Here is a 17807-nt window from a genome sequence, read left to right on the forward strand (position 1 = left end):
ATGAGCAGTGGCCTTCAATCTTTAGAGTGGACAGCACAATATGAGATGTGCATTCTAAGAGAAGCCACTGAAAGGAAGTGAGGGGACACCATTTATTACAGAGGGACACCAACCTGCCCCTTCCATAAAGCCTCTCTCTATGCCAAGGTCAGAGAAGATCAACACAGACAGACCACACACAGCAATGACATGTGACAATGCATGCACCTTACCTGTTGGGGACTTGGTGTCAGCCTTCTCGCTCTCCCGGTCCCCCTTCTGGGCCCACACATACACCGTGTACTCCACGCCTGGCTTCAGGTCTGTCAGCATGGCATTGCTCCGCTCCTTCCCCACAGAAACCTCCTGGGTCTCTCCATCCGCAGAGGTGTAGCGCACCACATATCTGTCGATAGCGGCCTGTACTGGGTCCCAGGTGACAGTGACCGTATTCTCTGTCACTTGGTTGGTCACCAGGTTTTTGGGGCTGTCAATGTCTGAAAGGAAAATGTTTGGAAAAGTCTAAGCTCTGACGCCAGGGAAGATACCTTTGCTACCCCATCATCATCATCTGCATCTTCCAGAGCTCTCTGAGTACAAGGCAATGGCATTCCCACCCTGGGTCTCAACTTCAAAGGAGGAATCACTGTAAACATGGCATTCTTTCTTGGTCTTTAGCTTCCTAAAATGTGAGGGGAACAAAATCTTCTTAGCAGCATACAGCACACCAAGACTTCCTGATTAAATATCCGCCATGACATTTAGGGTAGCTAATTTATCGTGTTACTTAGGGCTGCTTCACTGGTGAGCCCTCCAAAAGTATTATCACAGCACTGTGACGATCCTTTTCACATCTCTGCTGAGTGTGTTGAAAACACTGCTACTATACAGCTTTACTTTTCCCAGTCAGCCGGCTGAGGGATTTCCTGATCAGCTTATCACTGTCAGGGAACTGCAGCTCAAGAGATCGCCACTAGAGTTCAGTCTTTCTTTGATCTTTAAGATCCCGAATTGCAAAGTCCCTCAGCTCAGTACACAACCTTTGGTACCTTTATCACACTCAAGTCCACAGACTCAAAACTCAATTCCAGTTGACCTCTCTCTTTTGTTACCTGTCGGGGCCTTGGTGTCAGCCTTCTTGCTCTCCCGGTCGCCCTTCTGGGCCCACACCTGCACCGTGTACTCTATGCCCGGCCTCAGGCCTGTCAGGTCGGCACGGCTCTGCTCTTTCTCCACCGGAACCTCTCTGGTCTCTTGGTCATCCACAGAGGTGTAGCGTACCATGTACCTGTCAATGGTGGCCTGCACTGGGTCCCAGGAGATGGTGGCCGTATTTTCTGTCACCCGATCAGTCACCAGGTTTCTCGGGCTGTCAATTTCTTTAAGAAAGAGACAAAAGAAGAATGTAACCTTTACCACCCTCTAATTCCTGAAAGGCCAGAACATACACATAATGATGACTTCAATGAATTCAGAGTCTATAATATGTCAAAGATTGAAATAACTCAAAGGTGTAATTAAGCAAGTGGTCTGAAATTCCTGGAATGAGCTAATAATACTCCATGAGAAGTAGAGTTTTCAGACAAAGCCAACATATAAATCAATGTCATAAACTTTTTCCATGAGTTGCTTTGGGATAAAAAGAATTGGTCTTCACATTCAAATTTCTCCTTGACCCTGGATTTATATAATATACTCCTCTAGTTCCTGACTCCTTGTACCTTAGAGTAGTTATACTGAATAAATCTCTGCATCTGCTTAAGTATGTTCTTTGTGAAGAAAAAAATCCCAGAAATAGATGCTTTCAGTTCTATGTAAAACATTATGTCTGTGGCCAGAGAACCAGGACACTTTGATTGATTGATTGATTGATTGATTGATTGATTGAGTTGGAGTCTCACTCTGCTACCCAGGCTGGAGTACAGTGGCACAATCACAGCTCACTGCAGCCTCAACCTCCTGGGCAGAGGTGATTCTCCTACTTCAGCCTCCCGAGTAGCTGGGACTACAAGTATGTGCCACCACACCTGGCTAATACTTTGATTTTGTTTTTATAGATATGAGGTCTCACTATGTTTCCCAGGCTGGTCTCAAACTCCTGAGCTCAGCCTCCCATCTCAGCCTCCCCAAGTGCTGAGATTACAGGCATGCACAACGATGCCCAGCTGGGAACCAGGAGACTTTTAAATCAATGGCATCTGAGGTCCAAGCTAGTAAAAATAATCATGCTTGTAGAATCTGTGTGGTTTATTTGTGATTAGACTCCACCGAGCTCCACCTTTTCTTGGGGGCTTACTTTGGACAAGCCGTGTAACTTAAGTATCTGCCTCCTCCCCTCTAAGAAGACAGAAATATCAATACCTACCTCATAGATGATGGTGAATAGTAAATGAACTATTGCATAGCAAATGCTTAAATATGAATTGATATTAGTAATAGCTTTTGAGGTAGGAAATACAAATTTCTTCTCAAAATGTAAACCCCTCAGATAGTCAAAAATCCAAGCAAGTGAGTGTATGGTAAACACGTCTTTATTATCCTCTTCCTTTGACTACCTCCTTGATCTCTCAAAGAATTAAAATAGAATTCCTATTCAACTCAGAAATCCCACTACTGGATATATGCCCAAAGGAGCCTAAATCATCCTACCAAAAAGACACCTGCACTTGTATGTTTATTGCCATACTATTCATAATAGCAAAGGCAGGAAACTAAGGTAGGTGCTGACCAAGGGTGGATAGATAAAGAAAATGTAGTACATATACACCAGGGACTACTATACAGTCACAAAAAAGGAATAAAATTATGTCCTTTGCAGCAACATGAATGCAGCTTGAAGTCATCATCTAAATGAATACAGAAACAACCAAATACCACGTGTTCTCACATATAAGTGAGAGCAAAACACTGACTACACACAGGGATAAGGATGGAACAACAGACACTGGGGACTCCTAAAGGAGGAAGGGAAGGATGGGGGCGAGGGTTGAAAAACTACCCATTGGGTACCATGCTCACCACCTGGGTGGCAGCCCAAACTTCACCATCACATAATATATCCATGTAACAAATCTGCATGTGTACTCCTTGAGTTTGAAATTTTAAAAAAAAATTTTTTTAACCGTCTCCTCAAAGGACTGTGCTTCCCAGAATAGCTCCTGCATTTCAACCTGTACATGACCACTTGCCAAGCACAGCAGGCCATTCGGTGATACACACAACAAAGTGCACCGACCTGCCTTAAGGAGCACAGAGGTCAGCATGCACCACAGACAACTGCCACATAAAGATAAACAATCTAGTGCCAGGGACACCAGCTGGCTGCATCCTTCACTGCTGCCCCACTCTCACAGACTTACCCACCATATCCACCTGAAATGACCTCGCCCAACATATCCACACACCTCAGGCTTCTGCACCCGCTGCCTCCACTGTAACCTCACCCATGCCTCCAGGATCTGCCTGGCATCCCCTCCTCTGACAACCTACGTGACCCTCTTTCATTTCAAAAGTACCCACTTTTCAGGCTTCCCCACAGCTCCAGGGACATCTGTTTGTTCTAGAATGTGACTCACTGCACCCAGAGGACTATGAACACCATACGGTCATGGACTGTGTCTCTCATCTTTGTACCTCCAGAGCCCAGCTCCGGTCTGACCCCTGCCCAGCAGCAATACCATGCCCCAGTGGCTTCCCAAACACTGGGTGCTTACTCACAGCACCCCTGAGAGGAGGTTCTTTTCCATTCTGTTTCCCATCATTTGAAAAGCACTGACTCACATGTTCTTTTTTTCACAACACACAAAGTCCTGGTAACACAGATTTATGTATAATGGCAGTCCACAGCCCATGGTCCAAATCTGACCCACTAGTGATTTTATGAGTAAAGTTCTATTGGAACGCAGTCATGCCAGTTCATTTACATATTATTGTCTATGGCCATCTTCCCACTTCAATAGCAGAGTCGAGTAGTTGCAGAAGAGACTGTTTGCAGAAGAGAAAATCTGCTGGCTCTGACTAAAAACAAATTTCTATCTCACCTTCCTCACTGTCAGCCTCTTCCCTTCTTCCCTGGAGGACAAGGCAGCTCTTGGAGGCCCATCTGCATCTATCAGGCTGGGCACCCTGAATTCTTTTAAAGGACAAATGCTGGTTAAGATTCTAAGAAATCATTATTGCTCTCACTTAGATGGCACTCAGTACATGTCACTATATGTCAGGCACTTCATATGGACATGAATTATCATGTAACCCTCCCTGAGCTACTCATATACCCCATTTTACAGATAAGAAACTGAGGAACAGAGGTTAAGCAACTTGCCCAGAGCCACTCAGTGAGTAGATGGCAGAGCTGGGGTTAAAACCCAGAGAGTCGAGCCCCTTAAACCACATTCCTAACTACTTATTCGCTTCTCTGAAAGTCTCCACACTCAACAACTGCCCAGGACAAAGTGAGAACAATAAACAAATTCTTTCCCTCTGATATCCTGCCGAGTGTTTTGGAAGCTCAAGTGGGCTCCAGGCTCAGTCTGCTTTGAATTCAGGAAAGCACCAAAGGAGAATTTAAGCAGAAGGAATGACCAGGCTATGTCCCAGGACAGTCCCAGGACCCTGCAGGCAGCAGCTGAGCAGAATAACTGGGTGACACAGTTTCTGAAAGCTTAAAGAAAGAGTGCCGAATGTTGACTCAGTCACCATGCCCACAGGCTGAAAGAGAGCTCCAGATTACACGCTGAGGGCTTGTGCAGCCACAGCAAACTGAGATAAGCATTCAAATTCACTGTCCGCCCAGTGGTTTGAGTTCTCACATCTACAAAATGAAAATCAGAAAGGGTTACTTCCCTGAGCGAGCTGTGTATAGAATGCCAACCCAAAGAAGTATGGCTTTCTGTACCAAATAAAAAGACTTATCTCTTTCGTTTGAAGTTAAAAAGGAAAGGATTCATAATTACAAAAGTCAAAATTGTTTTTGCAACCCTCCCTCCCATCCCTGCAAACAAAACAGCAGATGTCAAGTGGCTGATGCCTGATGACCTCCTGATTTAAAAGGCAACCTTCTCCCTGCCATAGGGAAACCTGTTTACACTCCCACCCTCCTGTTACCTGTGAGAGCATTGGTGTCGGCCTTCCTGCTCCCCTGGTTGCCCCTCTCGGCCCACACGTAGACCTTGTACACCTCTCCAGGCTTCAGGTCCATTAGGATGGTGCTGCTGTGGTCCCTGGGAACTGCCGTCTCCTTGGTGTCCCCATCAGCAGAGGTGTAGCGCACCATGTACTTGTCTATGACAGCCCGCACTGGGTCCCAGGACACAGCTGCCGTATCTTCCGTCACTCGATCCGTGACCACATTGGTTGGACCATCAATTTCTTCATAAAAATACATGAGAAGGAAAAATCAGAGGAACCGATTGGCTGGTTTCTAAGATCACAGATGCTTAAAGATTTTTTCACCTGGGTGACCTAGTTCAACAGTCTATACAATGCAAGCAAGATCTCTCCATCATCTGTGACAGGTGGACAACTGGCCTCTGCTTGAAACAAACTGAGAAAGGGCTCCCCAATAGACAAAATAATTCATTCCAGTTTCAGACCACTGAAAGCATTTGCAAAAAGTCGTACAAGTGTAGCCACTTGAAGTGTAACTCCTTCAAATGTGTCTACTTCAAATAGACATAGCAAACGCATCCATTTCCACTCCCAGGAGATCACCCTGCAAGTACTCAAGAAGAGTTATCCTAATTCTCCTCACATCAAACAAATAATCTCTGCTATGTATCCCTTCCTAATTATAGCTTCCAGACCTGGCACTTACATCTAGAAATGCTCCCTTCTTTCCTTTTCAAATGTAAATCTCCAAGACTCAGTTTATTCATTCAACAGTAATTCACTGAGCACCCATTACATGCCAGGGAAGGTAACAACACTCAGGAGTCAGCAATGAGCAAAACAGCCAGAAATCCCTGCCCACGTGGAGTTTATATTCCAACAGGACCAACTCAGAACAGAAGCCTAGCCACATCCTAGACACTGTACTTCCCAGGAACTTATCACAATCCCCTGGCCTCAGAAAGTCCCTTGATGTTTTCACACATGTTCCTACCAACCCAGGGATTCTCCAACTTTGCCAGCATGGGGTACCTGCTAAACTCCCCCATCAGAGCTGCTACTTCAGAAGGTCTCAGATGAACCCTGGCATCTCTATTTAAAAACAAGTAAACAAGTCCCGTAGTGATTCTCGTGCACATCAAAGGTGTGGCACCTTCATGTGAAGCCACATTGTCCCTCACATTCTTTGCATGTATAATATATTTCCTGGACCCAACATTTATCCGCATTATATTTTATCTCACAGATTCTATTTACAATGTAGTCTTTCATCCAACATGTCCACTTTTCTTTCCAGCCTCTCATCATCTGAGAACTTCATAAGTAAGCCACCTAAGCACATCGGCCAAGGTCGCTGACAAAGACATCACACAGAACTAAGCTGAGGCATGCCTCAGCAACCCTCCCTGCACACAGATCTGTATCTTTTGGGTAAAGACACACAAAACACTCCTTACTCCGAGACGCCTAAGCATTTTCCTTCCTCCCCACGCCACTCTTGCTCTCTTGGCCAAGGGCTCTCCAGAGGAAAGTGACAACTTCTCGTAGCCTCATTTTTTAACATCAGCTACAATGCACCTTTCTCAAAACACAATGGCAGTATTTTATTTGTGGGCAAGGAAATGAAATATAATCCATCACCAGAGGCAGGGTATATTTCATTTAGTAAATCTACTACCATTTATGAGCACATATTATGTGCCAGGTGATTTTCACACCTTACTCTATCAAGTCTCATAGTAACAACATAAGCCATTAATTTTCCAAACAATTACCATCTCAGGTACTTGTTTGGAAAATTAATAATGGCTACCATTTTTAGAGCACTAACTACATGCCAGACTCAGAGAAGTTGCATATTTTGTCCCAGATTACTCAGCTAGGAAATGACTCCTTTCTCTCCCTGCAGTCCCACAGCACTCAAGGGAAGGAGAAGAACCAGGACAAGGCATTTTTGCTATGACAAGTAGGAAGGTAAAATAGGACCACACCATACCAGGGTTACAGGAGACCAGGAAGTTCAGCCCAGAGAGGGGGCGCGACTCCTCTAAGCTCACAGAGCCCATCAGAACAGTGCCAGCCTAGAACTCAGGGCTTTCTGCCTCCTTCCTTCCCTCTTCAGGTCCCTAACAACAGCAACTTTCACCAGAAAGGGCTCTTCACAGTGCTGCTCTTCTGCGTAACCACTCTCAGGATGGGAGTCAGATCCTGAGACATAGGTATAGGAAGAAGGCCTCAGAGATAGGACCCCTCCCCCCAGACAGGACTCACTGATGAGTGAGGCCACATTTGCAGGACCAAAACCTCCCTCTCTGCCAGAAAGGGATCTGGGGGCCATTAAACAGTTTTTCCATAGAAGCTTTCAGTAGCTGCAGGAGCTGGCCAACTCACAGATGGGTCACAGCTGTAACCTCAATGGTGAGACGGGCTCTCTTCACCCCCATTCCCATCCTCCTCAGGCTGCAACTGCCCGCCTGCTGGACTCTAGCAGCCCTGGTGGGACCCTTCAAGGGCAAACAGATTTAAGGTAAGACTTGGAGGCTGGCTAGGTGGGACTCACCTTCGAGTACATGTGTTAGTAGGAATAAAGACGAGCGCCACTGCAAAGAGACCTAATTTGTAAAACCTGAACACAGTCTATAGAAGAGGTTAATTGGGAGCTCTGTTCGCATCGGGGAAAGTATATTCTACCTCATAACAAGATTTGCTGCAGGGTTGGGTAGGGAATGGCTGTCTTCAGTCTGTGCTATAACACTCAGCAGCACATGTCCACACGCCAGCTCCTGGCCACAGGCTTTGGGAACAGATTTCTATATTCACAGTGGCCCCAGATGATGGTGCAGTAGAAAATGGCACAGCCAGGATGTAAGATCTGTGAGATATGAGCTTGGGAGCAGAGCTGGGGGACCGGGCCTGTGTCACTGACTTGAAGGTGCATTCACGGAAGATGTGCACCTTGGGACTCCTGTACCCATGTGCTCCTGGTCCTGCCTCCCCAGGCCTCTTCAACTGTCTTTCCACCATGGCAACAAAAGTATCCATCAGGCACCATCTGTAGAGAATGTGCTCAGAGGGGTCAACCCCTTTACCTGCTGTCCTCTACCTCTGCTTCTGGAAAGGTTATCAACTTTGGTTGAACCTAAGTTCAAATTCCAGCTCAGTCACTCACGAGCTCATCTTGAGTCTCCTAAACTTTGTAGGCATCAATAATCTCACACCATTCCTAAATCCCAGTGGCATTTTCCATCACATGGGATGCAAAAGGTTTGGAGAAAAACATTCCTTTTTTTCCTTTGAATTAATTAACAGTCTAGCCAGGTTTGAGAGTGTTTCCTGACTTTAGAAATTAGTGCCTTTTTCTTTTTTTGTGTTGGTAAAACATGACATACATTTATTTGCAGTCCAGTAAAATAGTCCATCTAGCTTTTAGGATATAACTGACAGTAAATTACTTCTTGAGTGGTAATATTCTCGTTGCGGTAATATACTGGGAAGGTTAACTAGCAATTCAAGACCACATGTAAACAATGCTCTAGGAACTCAGAGGCAAAGCCGGCTGACACTCAATGTGGTCACAGAAGCTCCAGTGGAGAAGCTGAGATCTGAGTGGAGCCTGGAAGGGTATTATTGCTGTGATGGCTTATCACCTCCGGAAGTTTCTAAAGGCACTGTGTCTCTTTTGCCCAACTATACCATGCGATAAATGTTTGCTGAATTGAATTAATTGACAGTGAGATGGAGCAGGAACCCCTCTTAGGGACCTCTCCACACTCCCTACCACCACCACCAAACATGGAAATAAAGGAAAATCTTGAGTTCCTTCAAGGGAAGTTCCAGGCACCCAGCTAGCCCTGAGAAGTAAATGAGCAACCTGATAAGCAAAAAGGTAATAATAGCTTAAACAATAGTCAAGGAAGTTAGAGTCAGGAGATGTTTGGTTTCCTAGACAAGCTAAAAATAACATCACAACATAGGTCCCTAAGTTGTTTTTCAGAAACCTGGACACCCACCAAAGGGATACACCAGCGTACTGACCTCAGATAAGGGGGAACTGAAGACTAAACTCTGACCACTATTCTTTGTTCTAAATTTCTTCCTGGGGGCCCTGGAGGAAGTCACACCCCTAGGCCAGATCTTAAGTTTCTTTCTGCTGACGCCAAGTTTTTAGACAAAGTTTTGCTTCCTTAACCAATCGCAAATCAGAGAGGCTTTGAATCCACCTATGACCTGTAAGCCCTCTCCCACCCCTCTATTACCACTTCAAGATATCCTGCTTTGAGGGAGAATATCAATGTATAATCTCCAATGTATTGATAAAACATTGGTAAAGCACTGTAGAGCCTCAGTATATTGATTTATGATTTTGCTTATAACTTCTACTTTCCTGAAATGTACCACTGCCTTTAAAACCCCTTTCTTGTCAGCCATTGAGAAACTTGGGTCTTAAGCATACGCTGCCCGATTCTCCTTGCTTAGTGCCCTGCAAATAAATGCTCTCCTTTATCCCACTGCAGAATCTTGGTATGGATGTTTGGCTTTCCTGCTCTGGGCAAGTGTTGCCAGTTCAGCTTGGTAGCAGTAGCTAGAAACTGAGGACTAACCCTGACCTTTTTTTCCTCATACCCAAATTCCTAACTAAAAAGGTTGAGGAGTCACTGCCTGATAAGGACTCACCAGACAGGGTTTTATTACTGTATCACTCTATCTCCTAAAGTTTGCTTTCCAATCTGATGCTGGTATAACATCACATAACAAATAAGGTTTATGGTCCTGCAAACCCATCTCTTATGGATTCCCTGATTCCAGGGAGCCTTATAAGACACTTATCTATCCTCCCTGAAGTTTGCCACATATAAGACTTCATCTACATATCAACAAACATCGAGTTTTCCACCCCCTTACAAAGTATCTCCCCTACTGATTCCCAAAATTCCTTAGATAAGAACTACAAATTACCAGTCAAGAAATCTTTGAATCCATCTATGACCTGCAAGCATCCCCCCTTGGAAATGCACCTCCTTCCTGCGCCAAACCAATGAAAATCTCACATGATTTATGGCTTCTTGTAATGTCTGTCTTCCTAAAATGTATATAACTGAGCCACCATCCAACCACAGTGGGCACAGGTTCTCAGGACCTCCTAAGGATGGGTGTTCCTAGGCTTAAGTCCTCAAGTTTGGCTCAGAATAAGCCACCATAAAATATTTTACAGAGATTGGCATCTTTTTCATCAACAAGGTTAATAGCAGAGAGTTTTCTAGGCCGAGGTAACAACATAAACCCACAGCACAGAGATAAGCCTTCTGTTAGGAAACCCAAGAACAGTCTGTCTACATGAAGTCCTTTTGGAAAGTAGCAAGAATGACAAAGGCCCAAGGTGGCACATTGAGGCCAAGGTAAAAGGGTTATACCTTACCCTACATCAGTGAGGAATCATAGACATTTTTGTAGTTAGGGAGTAAACAGTATGAAAATTAACCAGAAATAATGGATGAGAAGGATAGGAGGTGTAATCTTGTGACTTATAATAAGAAACATATCTTTGGTCTTGGTCTCCAGATTTCTGGTCCTCACAGCTCCTAAAACTCTTGGACACTTCAAGGTTTTAAGTGTTTATTTTTACGATAATGAATGACTGATGGTTCTCCTGGACAGTCTCTGGATGGGAGGGTGGTTGCCAAGGGAACCAACCACTGCTTAGAGGGTTGGAACTTTCAACCCCACCTCCTCAACCCCCTAACCGAGGGGAGAGATGCTAAAGGTTGCCAAGGGTTGACTTAATTACCAATGGTCAAAGATATAATCACTCATGCCTACATAATGAGACCTCCAGAAACCCAAAAGGATAGGGTTGGGAGCTTCCTGGTTGCTGAACACATGGAGGTGCCTGGCAGGTGGCACACCTAGAGGGCACCTTGGAGCTCCAGCCCCTTCCCCAGTACCTTGCCCTATGAGACTCTTCCATCTCGCTGACCACCTGGATTCTTTGTAATAGTCTTTATAATAAACTGGTAAACATAAGCAAAGTGTTCCTCTGAGTTCTGTTAGCTGTCCTAGTAAATTAACAGAAACCTGAGAAGGGATCATAGGAAACTCCAATTTACAGCCAATTAGTCAGAAGTGCAGGTCACAACCTCAGGACTGCGACTGGCCTCTGAAGTGAGGTCAGTCTTTTGGGACTGGGCCCTCAACTTATGGGATCCGATGCTATTTTCAGGCAGAAAGTAACAAGACTGAATTGACTTATGGAACACCCATTTGGTGTCCAATGGAAAACTGCTTGGTATGTGGGGAGAAGTCACTTCCAGAGGTAAAATGTTGTGATGTGTTGACTGTATAAGAGAAGAAAAAGTATTTATCTCTTTCAGAAGGGTAAAAGTGGGAAGCACTTTGACTTTGTAGCTAAGCCCCAAGGTTTAGACCAGGCTTCAAATCCCAGCCCTGTCATTTCATGGCTGGGCAATCTTGAGCTTAATTTCTTTAACTCTCAGGTTTTTATATATGTCACAGAAATAATAATAGTGCTTCATAGGATGGCTGTGAAATTAAATGACAATTAAAAAGAATTAAATTCATGAGAAGTGCTTAGTGAGTATAACGCTTGGCATAGTAAGCTCTCGATTAACTCAGCTACCAAGAAGGCCCCTGGAAACCAGAACGTGCTTACCATTTTCCAACTCATTAAAACCTTTCTCTAGTTGCTATTCAGGCTGACTGAACAGTCCATATTATCTAGTCTGCAAATTAAGTTACATCTCATCTTTTCCGATTGCCCAACTACTGCTCTGTCATACCCCAGATATGTATCCATTAAACAGTGGAAATGTTTAATTCGGTTCTCACACATCTCACCCATATTCTACCACCCCAACCAGCCACTTCCAGGCCTGAATTGGAAAGAACAAAAAACCTTTTCATGAAGATTCAGAATGCAAGGACTCCTTCTTTTCTGGCTTCAAAGACTAGTCTCCACCAAGGGCATTATGTTCTAGATCAGGGGTTCCCAACTTAGAGTGGGCAGGAGCACAGAGGAGGACTCACAATTCAGTATAGGCGCAAACATCATTAAGAACTAAGAGCTCCATAGACTGTCTTGTGTGTATGCCCACGACGTTTTCAAATTCTGTTCTGAATAATAAACTACAAGTTTACTATCAAATGTTACCGATTTATGCTTTATCATTATGTATTTTCTCAGTTCACATATGCTAACTGTACCACCACTCCCATGTGTGGGTCTTTAGTATCTTTTGACCTTTTAAAGCAGACTGCTTGAGTGTGGTCATCAGGGAAAAAACTTGGGTGTGGCAAATGCCACATGATAAATGCCTTTAAAATAATCCAGTGATTGAAACTATTAAAATAAACAGAAAGGTGTCAGAAATAGTCTCTTCTCTTGACTCCAAGATCTTGGGGAGATTTTCCACAGCAAGAAAAATTTCAAATGGGAGAAGTTTGCTTCCCTTTCCCCTGCCCACCCCCCCAAAATAGATGTCAGTGCATAAAGGGATAGAATCTCTTCATGTGCGAATCTCAGAATTTTTATGCAGAGAGGAGTCAGCCAAGAAGAAAGTCAGAGTGCAAACATGATTCAATGTGTATCATGCCACTGGGTGGCCCTCACCTGTCCTTCCATTCAGGAGAATGGGCTTGCCCTCCAGCTCTCCTCGCATGGGGACCACCGAGATGTTGTACTCCGTCCCAGGCTGCAGACCTAGAAAAAGCCACCAGCACCAGACATGAGTGCAAGCTCCAGACCTCTCTCCCCAGCTCTGCTCTCCACCCCCATGACTACTCCTGTGAAGAGGAGATGAGGGGCTATGCTTCCCCTCCAAAGATGAACCACTGTTGACAGCTAAAGCCCCTGAAGAGTCACAGAAGGGGAAGCCTCACTGAGGTTCTCAACGGTTGGGGGTGGGTGTCAGGGCAGATGAGGGGAGGTCAGTGAAGCACCTGTTCTTTGTTGGACCACCTAGCCCTCATTTCTCTATTTTATTTACAGACCCAAATGCTTTTTGCTCCTACCAATCCATTCCCTCAAAGCTTCTTTCCTTCTCATTGTAGTAATTAGCCTGGACTTTTTTTTCCCTTTTTAAAAGTCATTTCTCTATAAAAGCAACTTGAATGATTGCTCCTCATGACACAAACATTCAGACTCTGGTGGCAAAAAGCAGATGAATAGCAGCACGTGTGAGGCACACACCCTCATCCTCCACTCCACAAACACTGAGAACCTCGAGAAAGAATAAGAGCCTTTCCCATGAAGCCAAGAGACTTCGGACCCCTCGCTTTTGGGATCCTTTCCAAGGCCCTGTGCCAAAGTAGGTATTCATGACTGCATGTTACGTTTCTCAAAGAAGACCCTGGAAATTGCACAAGCTTCAAGCACTGCAAAATGTGATCTATCCCTGCGCCCCATGTCCTTAGCAGCCACCTGAGTTTCTGAGCACTCTCTCAGGCATCTGAGACAGGGAGCCCCCACTCCTCCCCTGCCTCCTAACATACCCCCTACTGTGCACATGCTCAATGAACCAATCTCAGCAGCCATTCCCCTCACCCACTCACCCCCACACACAGGTTTCTCCAAAAGCAATGTCTTACACCATTAAATCCACTCTGAGACACAGACAGGGTCTTCAAGAGGGTTCACTCTTGAAGTGTAATCTCTTATCAAGGAAGCCTAGGGGAGAGTCTGCAGGCTCCCAGAGGGGGCTTGTGTCTCTGTGAGTTTCAGGGCTCGGGTTCATGTGTGATTCCCAAGGCCCAAGGACCCTCCATCCATACCTGAGCAGAGCAAATGTCGGTGGCCTCTGCAAACACTGTCCCCACTCAGCATCTACAGTAAACATCTCGTGCCCCCATGTTGGCTCTTACCGGTGATGTCATATCGGCTCTTGGGGTCACTGCTCCTGGGCACAATGACCTCAGTCACCTCGTGCCCTGTCATGGGGCCATACTGCAGCTTGTAGTAGTCCACCTCGGTTGAGGGGTTCTCCCACTCCACATCCAGGGAGCTCTCAGTCTCATCTGTCACCCAAGCAGTTCCAAGCACAGCAAGGTCTAGGGCAGAGGTAAAAGAGGTAAGTGAGGGCAGTGAAGAACAGAAGTCCCCAAGGTCTGCAACAGGCCACTGGTGACCAAGTCAGCTCCCTTTCTTGACACACCACGAGTTGGCTTCAGCCCCAGGACACAGTTCTTAATAGGTATCTCAGAGCTACCAAAGTAGCGATTAAGCTGCTGATTTCCAAGTTTTCTGTGGAGGGCAGACTGCCTTCCAGGAAAGCCTCCACTCCTCCCACCCCATCACAGGTGCTAGACAGTTCTCCTTGTTCACACTGACTCCGGTCAAGTTGAACGGTACCCCGCAGGCTGGCTGCCCAAGTCACAAAGCCCAGGGCTCAGACGGCTGTGAACTACATGCCCACCCTGTAGGTGCAGAGCCCCTGCGCTCTGGGATGGCCTCAGGATGGGAAGAGGAGGCCCTTCCATGCAGAACTGAGAAAATTGCATTCCAAGCTGTCTAGGGTATAACACAGAAAATACAGCCAACTCCTTTTCCCATCTCCCAAATCATAACCCTTGCCTCTCAAATTCTCCTCTAAGGATTAACCCTGGGCAAAACTATAAAGTAGGTGAATTTTAACTTGGTCTTTCAGAGTACCCTTCCTGTACCTTCTATTAAGGGCACTGCTACCAGGCCATTGGTATTCTCATGTTGCCAATCTATCCTGTAAGGGAGTAGAGTTGTTGTATACAGTTATTTATAGTAGAGTATTAAGAGATGTTTCCCCATCCACTCAGAAAAAAAAACGGAATTATAGTGTTTAATACAAAGGAACTAATTGCTGTGGCTTTAAGGGAAGAGAGGACATTTTTATGAGGTGGAGGAACTGGGGTCTTTTGGGAGCACTTTGAATTCTGACAGCCATGTCCCAGGTTGATGAAGCTTGGCCTTGCAAGGTTAGAACAGGAAAGACAAGTCCCCCAGGTCTCAGTCCTGCCCCAGTCACATCCCCACTTTCACCTCCTTGGAGGAGTTCCCACCCAGGTGGGCTGACCACCTGTCAGGGATGGAGGACGGAGAATCAGTGCTTCAGGAAGGATGTGAGTTCAGTAGCCTCGAGGTTCCTCCTGTGAAACTCTCTAGCCCTCTCTTCTGGATAACAAGCTGCACAGCACCTGCTCTCTGAAGCATTCCTCTCACTGGCTGGTTCCCATCTACCAGCCCCCAGGTTCTGTTCTTAGACCATCTTCAAAGATGGAGTTCCCCGAGGGACAGGTCAAGAGGTGAGTAATGGAAGTGGCTGCAGGAAGGCATAAGAGGTCCTGAATGGCAGAAGAGAATTGGGAGAAATTTGCAAATGAAAAAGAAGACCCTAAAGAGAATATCCAAGATCACAATGGGGATAAAAGTATCTCTCATCCGAGGCACCCCAAGGAGAAAATAAGAATAAACTTGAATCAGATGAGACAGAAAGACAAACATCACACTTGCAGAATTTTCAAGTCCCGAGAGCAAGACACCATGAGGGGACTGCTGAGACCTTCAGAACGGATGTCTCTGTCCTGCACTGGGAGGCTCTGGACACTGTCCTGCCTATAGCAGAGACAGCCACAGACAAAATGGGGAGACAGAGAAAAGCAGGCCCAGCCAGCCAGGAGCAGGTCTGGCTCTCACATTAGGGAGGGCTTGGAGTTTTTCTGTTGAACATAAACCACTTCACAGGACATCAGCATCCGACAAGGTCACTCTGTGATCATGGCAGATCAAGACAAAAATGAGACCATTCCATATGGGATCAAGTCTGAACACAGACAAAGATGTGACCCTTGTCCAAACTACACAAGTGACTAAACACCACCACCACCACCACCACCGCCTATATAAGTGACTGCTACTCCTGGACCAATCACAGCTTTAGCCTCCCTCTGGTCCACCCCCCTTCTAGATAAGTTTCACTAAGACACTTGTCCACAGAATCACCCCCACTTCCCGACAGCATCCAATCCAAAGTAAATCCCTGCTGCCTTAACCCTTCCCCCAAAGTACCTCATACAAGCACAAATTCTACAACCAGTCCTTCTTAACACTCTTACTGAGATACACCCATGACTGCCCACGATATACAGTCTCGTATACTAAAAAATCAAGAAACCCAAGTAGTTCAAATCAGGGGTATTCCTGAGGTCAATGGTGGGAGGACACTGACAGAGGCAATCACAAACAGTGCCCTCATGATGTCAAGTCTCTCACAGCCTTTCAGACACCAACTCACCCCTACCCCACCCTATTCCCACCGCAGACAGCCTGATGTTTCTGCAAAAATGGCTGCAAGACAAAGGCCCACCATCTGGCTCTCCCTGGATCTTTCTCACGAATTTGGCAGGGTGAGGGCAGTGCATTTTGATCAGCACCTACAACAGTGCCTGACACGTGGTAGGTGCTCAGGAAAAATGTGTTGACTCTGAATGAATCAGAGTCATTCAGCCTACCTTTCTCCAAATCCTTGAGCATCTAAGCTGCTTCAAGAACTTTCATGAGGAAATAAGAATTTCTAGAGTATGCAGTGGTGCTTATGCTTGCAAGCATCTTGGTGTCATTTGGTGTTACACTGGTCACTCTGCCCCTCCAGATCCAACCTCCACCACCCTTCACCCTGCTCTGTATTCCAGGTTATGACCTCTGTGAATGGAGTCAATCAGGTTCCCTGAACTTCCTGAGTTCGGTTAGTGGGAGTCACCAGATCAAGGAGAGACAGCCCGGGCAATTGATCATCACTCCCTCCCTGTGGGGATGCTGGGGACTGCCTACATCCTTCTTCCAAAACCACCCACCAGGCTTTCCTTTCCTGCAGCTCACTCTAGGTCCAAGTGTCAATGACCACTGCTCACCCCTTCAGGCCGGGGTATATCCTCACTGACGCTAGTCTGTTTTTTTTTTTTTTTTGAGTCAGAGTCTCACTCTGTCGCCCAGACTAGAGTGCAGTGGCCGGGAGCGGCCACCACAGCCTCGACCTGCTGGACTCCGGCGATCCTTCCGCCTCAGCCTTCCGAGTAGCTGGAATTACAGGTGTGCACTACCACGCCCGGCTGATTTTTTTTTATTTTTGTAAAGATGAGGTCTCGCCAAGTTGCCCAGGCAGGTCAGGCAATCCACTCACCTCAGCCTCCCAAAGCACGGGATCACAGGCTGAGCCACCGAGCCCAGCTGATGCTAGTCTTAGCACTGCACCATCCAAGCCCTACCGACACCTCTGTGAAGAACCTGGGTGCCCTGCCTTTCCCACAGAGCAGAACCTAACCGACACAGGGGACTTCGGCAGCCTCTCACCCAAACTGACTTGAATATACTGAATGGCCGTGGAGGCTCAGTGAAGGTCTACCTTTCAGTTGCTTCTGGGGGGATGAAGACCTCCAAGCTCCTGTCCTGCAGGCTTCCTTCGCTGACTTGGAGGATACAATAGCCAGGGAGAGGCAGCCGGCAGAGAAAACAGGGACTCTTCTGCAGAACCTATGACTGCAGCAGTTGGATTTCTCAAATCCCAAATCAGGGCAATGGGCTAATTAGTAGACAGGTATTTGTGTAGAAAGTGGGAGAAAACATTTAAAATGGGGCCTTCTTGGGCTTGATGGCTCAGCCTGTAATCCCAGCGCTTTGAGAGACCGAGGTGAGTGGATTGCCTGAGCCCGCAGGTTCGAGACCCGCCTGGACAACTTGGCGA

General features: G+C 46.2%; 1 protein-coding gene across 2 annotated transcripts in view; it reads right to left on the bottom strand.

The window, feature by feature from the left end:
- The window catches only part of TNN (tenascin N), a 64885-nt gene that overhangs the window by 35730 nt on the left and 11348 nt on the right, over window positions 1-17807 (bottom strand). The window contains exons 5-9 of one of the 2 annotated variants that reach the window (XM_008070586.1): window positions 13960-14145; window positions 12710-12799; window positions 5083-5346; window positions 1092-1358; window positions 213-476 (exon numbers count right to left, since the gene is read on the bottom strand). In XM_008070586.1, the coding sequence (XP_008068777.1) occupies window positions 213-476; window positions 1092-1358; window positions 5083-5346; window positions 12710-12799; window positions 13960-14145 (1071 nt within the window). The remainder of the gene's footprint in view (window positions 1-212; window positions 477-1091; window positions 1359-5082; window positions 5347-12709; window positions 12800-13959; window positions 14146-17807) is intronic. The other variant, XM_008070588.1, reaches the window with a different exon arrangement.

This window comes from Carlito syrichta, unplaced genomic scaffold, assembly GCF_000164805.1.
Source record: "Carlito syrichta isolate Samal-C Ts95f unplaced genomic scaffold, Tarsius_syrichta-2.0.1 Scaffold313789, whole genome shotgun sequence".
Lineage (NCBI taxonomy): Eukaryota > Metazoa > Chordata > Mammalia > Primates > Tarsiidae > Carlito > Carlito syrichta.